Raw genomic sequence first — 7,580 nt, forward strand, 5'->3', positions numbered from 1 at the left:
GCAAGCAAGATCACAAGCAAGAGAATTTTCATGTCAAAATCTCTATTCACGTCAAGCATTTGATGAGACTAGTAAATGAGTGAGATGATGTCAATATCAAAATATATTTCTATAATGCAATTAAGAGATAATGGACATGCCAGAATTTATTCTATGATGCAATTGTGGGAGTTAATCAATGACATGGTTTTATAAGCCAAAATTAAAGATAAAGAAAGTAAAGAGCTATTTTATGATGATTGACAACATTGTAGACCGGATTCAACAATGGCAGCAATATGTGTTCCACTAGTTGCGATATGATGTGTATTTCCATTCAAGTTGTCTTCTTTGTTTTTAAAAATAAAGGAAGCAGCATGAAGAAGCTTCATCTCAATCTCATATTTCAGTGTCCCCTGTTTCAAACAACAAACATTGATACAAAAGCACGGAAGGATAACCCTCTAACTCACAGTTTCAAACTCTCAGATATATGCATGTCTCAAAATATACTAAAGTTCCTCCTCCTCGAACCTACAAACCAATCTATTGTACTCTCACTATTTATCGATTACCGTCAAAATTAAAACTCATGCTTCTTCTCATATTACACTCATTCGTCGTTCATTCGATCCATACAGATTCATTGTGGGGTGTGTTTTGCATTTATCGAAAAATTTGTAGACACTTAAGACAACAATCAACGAACAGTTGAAGAAGGGTTAAAACAAGCCTGAAGTTGTGACAAGCAAGTAAGATTCGTCGAGACGACGCGATGAAAACCCCAGAAAAATGAGGCACTGATGTCGTGACGAGAAGAACTGACATGTCATGATGTAACAACGTGTTTTCCTATTTGGCAGTCGCATTTTAGACTTCAAGCAGGTCTGCTTTTCCCAGTTGGACTCTCATTATCCTAGGGACATTTTAGTATGATTAGAACTCTAATCTAAGTCTATTTAAAGGGTCTTTGTATCCCTGTTTTGACAGGCCAATCAATAAAGACTTTTCTTGAGAGCGAGAAGATGTAGTCACATATGAGTTTTAGAGAGAGTTTCGTGGTAACTATAGACAGAATTTTGTTCCCGAGTTAGGACTTTGTTTTTAGGGTTTGAGATTGTACGCTTAGTACATTTAAGTTTATTTTCTCCTTGTTATACTCTCGTTTATTTACTCATTTAGTGAAAACTCGATACCTCCTTTGCCCATGGTTTTACGCTTTTATAGGGTTTTTCACGTAAAATATTTGTATTCGTTTTTTTCTCTATTTTCTTTTTTTGTTGTTTATATAGTTCGATCCCTAAAAAATTGGTATCAGAGCTAGGTTTAACTTCCACGGATCAACTCGTTTGATGACACAACAATGAATTTGGATATCAAGAAGTTCGGCAACATCACAAATTTTAGTTTTTGACAATTTTAGATAATTACGGAGGTAGTTTATGTGGTCGAGCACAAGGGTGATGATTCGATGTTCTTAACATATAATCTGATTGAAGGTGGAGTCGTGTCAGATGTCTGACATATGTCTGATTTAGAGAAGAATCTCATCCCCTTTTGGTCTTTAGGACTTAAATGGTTCGCAAGATGTTTGAGGTAAGGTTGGTTGCAGAGGATTACATTCAGGTAGGAGAGAGTTGATGTTTTCTCTCCTGTTTGGGTATTATTGGCCCTTGTTACATTATACAACTTTGATTTGAAGACTAGGAGCCTTACAGTTTACAAGTTTGAGCATTGCTTGAGCTTGTTTGGTATTCCGCAAAATTCAAGTTTGACTTGTGACGGAGCATGGAAAAGGAGGTATGATAAATATGAGTTAAGGTGGAGATTTGTGGAGTGTGTCTCCCATTTATCGAAAAATTTGCAACATTTAAGACAACAATCAATGAACAACTTAAGAAGGGTCAAAATAGGCTTGTCGTGACAAGCAGGTAGGGCTCGTCGGGACGACGCGTTGGAAAACCCAGAAAAATGCGACATTGATGTCGTGACGAGGAGAATCGACACGTCATGATGTCACGACGTGTTCTCCTACTTAGTAATCACATTTTAGACTTCAAGCAAGATTGCTTCTCTTAGTTGGACTCTGATTATTTCAGAAATATATTAGTATGATTAAAACTCTAATCTAAGTCTATTTAACGGGGTCATTGTATCCCTATTTTGATAGGTCAATCAGTAAGGGTTTTTTAAGGGTGACAAGATGTAGTCGCATATGAGTTTTGGTGAGAGTTTTGTGATAACTGTGGAGAGAATTTTGTTCCCGAGTTAGGACTTTATTTTCGAAGTTTAGGATTGTATGTTTAGTACATTTAAGTTTATTTTCTCGATATTGTACTCTCGTTTGTTTACTTATTTAGTGAAAAACGATACCTTATTTGCCCGTGATTTTTCCCTCTTTGAGGATTTTACATATAAAATATTTATGTTCATTTTCTCATTTTGTTATTTATACGGGTCTATCCCCCACCACCCACCTTACCCTACAACTTTAATTGCTGAAATATATTGCTTGTTACGGTGAAAGGTTAAGAACAAACACGGATATTTGAAAATGATCTAAAAATCCAGGTAGAGAAAATATATATATATAAATAAAAGGTGTTTTCATAGGGTTTATAGAACACCCAAATCCGGGTTTTTCATTGTTTTAAGAGGAGTGAGCGTGTTTTTGAAGAAAAAATGGAGTTTTGAAGAAATGGGTGGCCAAAATCTCCCAATTTGAGATAGTGGTAGAATTAAAAACATGGGAAAATCACATGGGATTTTGGATGGTGTGGAGCGGAACAACATGGTTCCAAAAATGAGTTGTAATGGTAATCAGAGGCTTTAATAGAAACAAATGGCCGTTCCATTGTATATATATATGTATAATTTAGTTGTAATGAAATTCCAGGATAACAATGGAACCTTTGTCTTTTCTATTGGATATAATGTTTTAGAAGCCAATGATGAACGAGTATAAAAAAGATTTGATGGAAATATAAACAAAATGCACATACGATGATCAAACAATCATATATTAATTTCAAACACCTGGGGAAAAAGGATAGTTAAAAGTTTTAGGTGAATATCATTAATAATAATAATAATTCAAAGTAAACTAATAAATGAATCAATCCAAATTAGAATAATTACGGTGGTTAGTAGTATTTGAATATGTATGTATGATTATCTACATAGAATCTTTAGGTTTAGTTGGAGCTTGGGCTGGAGGTGGAGGTGGAGAAAGAGGAGGGTTCTGGGGGTGTTCATCGGAAGGGAAATGTTGAGGAGGTGGTGGGCATCCAGGAGGATAGTAACCTGGACCTTGACTTCCAGGAGGATAGTAACCTGGAGGAGGTAGTGGATACCCAGAGGCGGCGTAACCTGGGGGAGGTGATTGCTGTGGGTTGGCAGGGTAAGCAGGCATATATGGTGGTGGATATGCACAACCATAAGGCGGCTGTTGCTGCTGCCATTGTCCTTGCTGTTGTGCAGGTGGATACTGCCCAGGTGGATACTGCCCAGGTGGAAGTAGTGGTTGTTGTACAGGTGGAAGTTGCCCAGGTGGTAGCCCCAGTGGTTGTCTTACTGTTGGAGGCACTGCCTGATCAAACCGTGACATCTCTTGCACTGCAGGAACCATCATTACACCAGGATCGCCCCATGGGATACTATGCCTGTGGTCTAGTTCAAGCTTGTGCTGAGTCTGCATTATTTTTATAATGTATAGTTAGATTTGAATTTTATTATAAAGGTTTATCTGGCAGGCTTGGACATTTTCTTTATGTTCTCATTAGTGTAGAAAACTATTTTACAAGCACTCGGTTAAAATTATTCCATACCTGCATACAAGCGCAGACTCTGAAAATCAAAACAAAACAAAACACAATCAAAACACAATTGATTAAATTTAGAACAAGGCACTTAAAAGAGTGCGTTTTGAATAAACGTCTTACGTGCAATAAACGAGATCAGAAATACAAGTAAGAATCTCTGCGAGATCCTCAAGTTCCGAATTCCCAGTAAGACACGCTACCAGATGACATATGCATGCAATTTCTGCAAGAATGACCATAAATGCCTACATAACACGTTAAACATATATTAGAATACAAGGCCAAGAACAAAAGAGGCCAAGTAAATCTAATTATGGATAGATTACAATGAGGCAGTTGTCACATTTTGTGGTCTTTATATTGTACTCATCTTGAATAAGATAGCGAGTGGATTGAACTGAACTGGAGAAGCAACAGCTGACCTAAAATCAATGGAAATAGAACCAAACTCACTAATTAATATATATTGTTAAATCCCAAAGACAAGAAAGAGTGAATGAGATGGTAAAAGAGTTGCTGTAAATCTAAACCTCCATGCAGAGACAGAACGTTGGACATTTATTCTCCTGACACTTACCGCTGCACGGCATGTAACCCGCACAACATTGGTACCTAAAATAGTAATTAAAATAGCAAGAGTGGGAGGCAAAATTTAGTTGTAAATTCTTGTTTGGAGATGATATTAGAGGTATGCATGTTGAAGGTGTTAAGCCCTTTATACCTTGACATTTCGTTGTGGAGTGCTCGCTTCCGCAGGGCAAATGAAATGCAATTGGGACTGCCGTTGAGGAAACATGGAGATGGAGTTATTACTTAATTATAGTTAGCTCACCACTAAAATTCAAAATTACTTCTGTTTATGACATTGATTAATTTGGTTCTAATTTTGATTCAGTCATTAATTGCATGGCTCTATGTTTATTTTTAACCTTATTCTAAGCAAATTAATTATGTCCTATCTTGAAGTAAACAAATTCAAAAAAAAATCATCACCAATGCTATTATATATATGATAAACAAGGTTAAAAATTTATGAATAAATTGTTCTAAAAATGCTAAGATCAATGCTTAGATATATGATCAATAGGTTATCAGAATTGAATGTAATCAAATCTCAAACTTATTGAAAAGAAGAGAATAGCACTTTAGGCCTTAAAAAACTCACCAGCACGATGCAAGTAGGCAGTCTGCTTATTCAAGGAAAAGAAAAATGCAATCAGATTTATCCGGTAATAATAAAAGATTAACAAATTACTTCAAGAAATAAACTTTAAGGCAGCAACCGCACATATTAAAATGACCCAACTCTCGGATTTGACTTGTTTGATTTAATAACATTGAGAGTATAAGTTTCTTTTTATATATAAAATACAACCTTGAATGACACTATATTATATGTCCTCCCCTTTTATTCCTTGTTTCAAAAACAATCACATTGAAGCCGCCAGGACGGAGAATTCAAACGTTCATTTTCTCCTCCTCCTGGGGAAGGAACATAAAATGAATAGAAAGAAAAATTAAAAAAGAGTAAAAAAGTTTACAGCGACAATCTGTTTTCATGGTATCCATGAGACTAGTCTGCCAGAGAGTCATATAGTCCTTACGGACTGCCAGCCTTTCAGCCCTTTCGCCGATCCCCATCCCCATTGTTTTCTAAAATCGATAAAGGGAATTGAAAAAAAAAAGAAAGAAAAAGAAAACAAATAAACTACAATATACAAAAAGATTTAAATGTCTTTCCGGGATGTGAATTCGATCGTGTTATGTTTTTTTGCGGTTGCGGATCGTGATTAATTGCGGTCAAATTAGTTGTGAATATCAATGACCGATCGAACCGGAACCGCAAAACAACGACCGGAACCTAATGTTACGGCCACTAATAAAATCCTTGTCTGATAGAAGCAAAAAACCACCGGTAATGCAACAATGATGCCTATTCCCGAATGAAATATATAGGTATAAGAAATTAAGAGAGAGAGAGAAACTAAGGGATAAGAAAAGCACAACTGGCGCGAAGCTAGAGGGCAAAAGAAGGCCGTTTGAAACGGAAGCATCCAACTTAAGAAATTCATACTGTTTTTCCTAATTCAGATACATTCTTTTATTTGTTTTATTTAGAACTTTATTTTTTGACACGAAATGTTAATTGTTATCGGAAAGTAAATACAAATTTTTCTCTAGGTTGCCCTGCGTCTAACACCTGCCATTATTTTTCTCTAGGTTGCCCCGCGTCTAACACCTACCATTTCTTCTCTTCCTCTCCTCCTCCTTTATATAAAGTAAATACAATGTGGTTTTCATCTTTCTATTATACTCTCTAATTTAATTTAAAATAAAGTTGTAATATAATTAGTTAGTTTAAATCGTTCATATTGTAATAATTTTAGTTAAAATGTTGAAGTGAATTTTTCTTTAAAAATTTTCATTTCAAATAAAAAAATCTATATTATAACATGATCCGTCGTAAGATAATTAAGCTATGCATGCAGTAGAGTAGCTGATTTTAAAGAAAAAATTCCATGTCACTATTTTAATTGAAATACTAAAAGTGTTATCTATTTAAAATAATTAATAACTAATAACATTATAACTAATAACATTATAAAAGTGGAGAGAATAAATTATGTTAAAATTAAATTAGATGGAATTAATCTTTAATTTAATGATAACAAAGAGATCAAACACTAACTCGACCAAGAAAGAAAAGGGAAAAGAAAGTAAAAAAAAATGGACAAATTGATAAAAGAGAAAAAATAAACATAAAGTTTGTGTTATTATTTTATTTATAAAATATTATATATTTATTATAAACTTAGAATTTTAACCTGTTAATAATTCATAATATTCATATTCATATAATGATCATTATATATATTTTAAATAATCTCATTATATGGTTCTGATTATTTTATATTTTTAAATTATATTTAAATTGGTTTCCCCAACTTAAATTTAGAAAATTTTCTATTTATGTGTTTGCTTTATATTTGCATAATAAGTTATTATAATTCAATTTATAGAAAATATTCATACTTTTTTTTTGTGACTCTTAATATAAAATTTTACACATTAATAATTTTTATATAGATTTTTAATATAAACGTTTGCATAATAACTTATCATGATCAATCTTTCTCTATAATGGGTTAGTGTAACGACTCGATTTTTAGTGGTATCAAAAAATTACGATTCGGTATCTCATTTCCATAAACTGAGTCTATAAATATTAAATAAATATATTTACAGAGTTAGTGTATAGGTGAATTGGAATTTGGAGATTTAGCCGAAATTATAGTTAATTAAGGCTCAAGGACTAAATTGTAAAATTTTAATCACTTTATATTTTTAATTAGGAAATGGCTTGGGGACTTAAATTGTAATTAGTCAAAGCTATAAAATGATAATTAGACCCTTTATAAATAGGAGATAGTGGGCGACAATGATGCTCGTTGATTAATTAAGTAAAGTAAGGTTAATTAAGATTAAAACATAGTTAATTAAACTAATTAAAACTTAATCTAAGTATATATATATGTAAAATAAGTGGAAGGAGAGATGAAATATCATCTTCTCCAACTAGCCAAGCAAAGAAACAAGAAAGGAGGATGTCATTTTTAAGGGTTCCAAGCTTTTGGCCTTTAATTCAAGTAAGTCCTTGACCCTGACCATTTTTCTTTGATTTTTATGAAAACTGAATCATGGGAGCTTGATCTAGCTAATCCATGTACTAATTTGTAAAACTGCTAAAGTTTTAGAAAGTTTTCATTATTGATTTCTTGA

The 7,580-nt window shown here is 33.4% G+C and overlaps 1 protein-coding gene across 2 annotated transcripts; it reads right to left on the minus strand.

Annotated features, from left to right (window-relative positions):
• Positions 1–2,983: 2,983 nt before the first annotated feature.
• LOC107955276 (extensin) lies at positions 2,984–5,936 on the minus strand. Of its 2 annotated transcripts, none has more exons than XM_016891018.2 (8): positions 5,342–5,936; positions 4,966–4,987; positions 4,522–4,578; positions 4,331–4,412; positions 4,127–4,222; positions 3,921–4,045; positions 3,807–3,825; positions 2,984–3,670 (listed from the first exon to the last, which is right to left on the minus strand). In XM_016891018.2, exons 1-8 carry the CDS (start codon positions 5,445–5,447, stop codon positions 3,155–3,157), a joined length of 1,023 nt encoding a protein of 340 aa, XP_016746507.1. In that variant the 5' UTR covers positions 5,448–5,936; the 3' UTR covers positions 2,984–3,154. The 2 variants fall into 2 exon arrangements, with proteins under 2 accessions (XP_016746507.1, XP_040974041.1); XM_041118107.1 differs by lacking the exon at positions 5,342–5,936 and adding an exon at positions 5,176–5,329.
• Positions 5,937–7,580: the final 1,644 nt, after the last annotated feature.

This window comes from Gossypium hirsutum, chromosome A07 (assembly GCF_007990345.1).
Source record: "Gossypium hirsutum isolate 1008001.06 chromosome A07, Gossypium_hirsutum_v2.1, whole genome shotgun sequence".
In the NCBI taxonomy this organism is placed as follows: domain Eukaryota; kingdom Viridiplantae; phylum Streptophyta; class Magnoliopsida; order Malvales; family Malvaceae; genus Gossypium; species Gossypium hirsutum.

Bases quoted from the DNA above. Each gene is read 5' to 3' on its own strand.
- LOC107955276 (XM_016891018.2), bottom strand. From the start codon at position 5,447: ATGGGGATGGGGATCGGCGAAAGGGCTGAAAGGCTGGCAGTCCGTAAG. The intron at 4,988-5,341 runs GTAAACTTTTTT...TTGAATAAGCAG, and splicing joins CATGAAAACAGATTGTCGCT to ACTGCCTACTTGCATCGTGC. The intron at 4,413-4,521 runs GTATAAAGGGCT...TTACTATTTTAG, and splicing joins CTCCACAACGAAATGTCAAG to GTACCAATGTTGTGCGGGTT.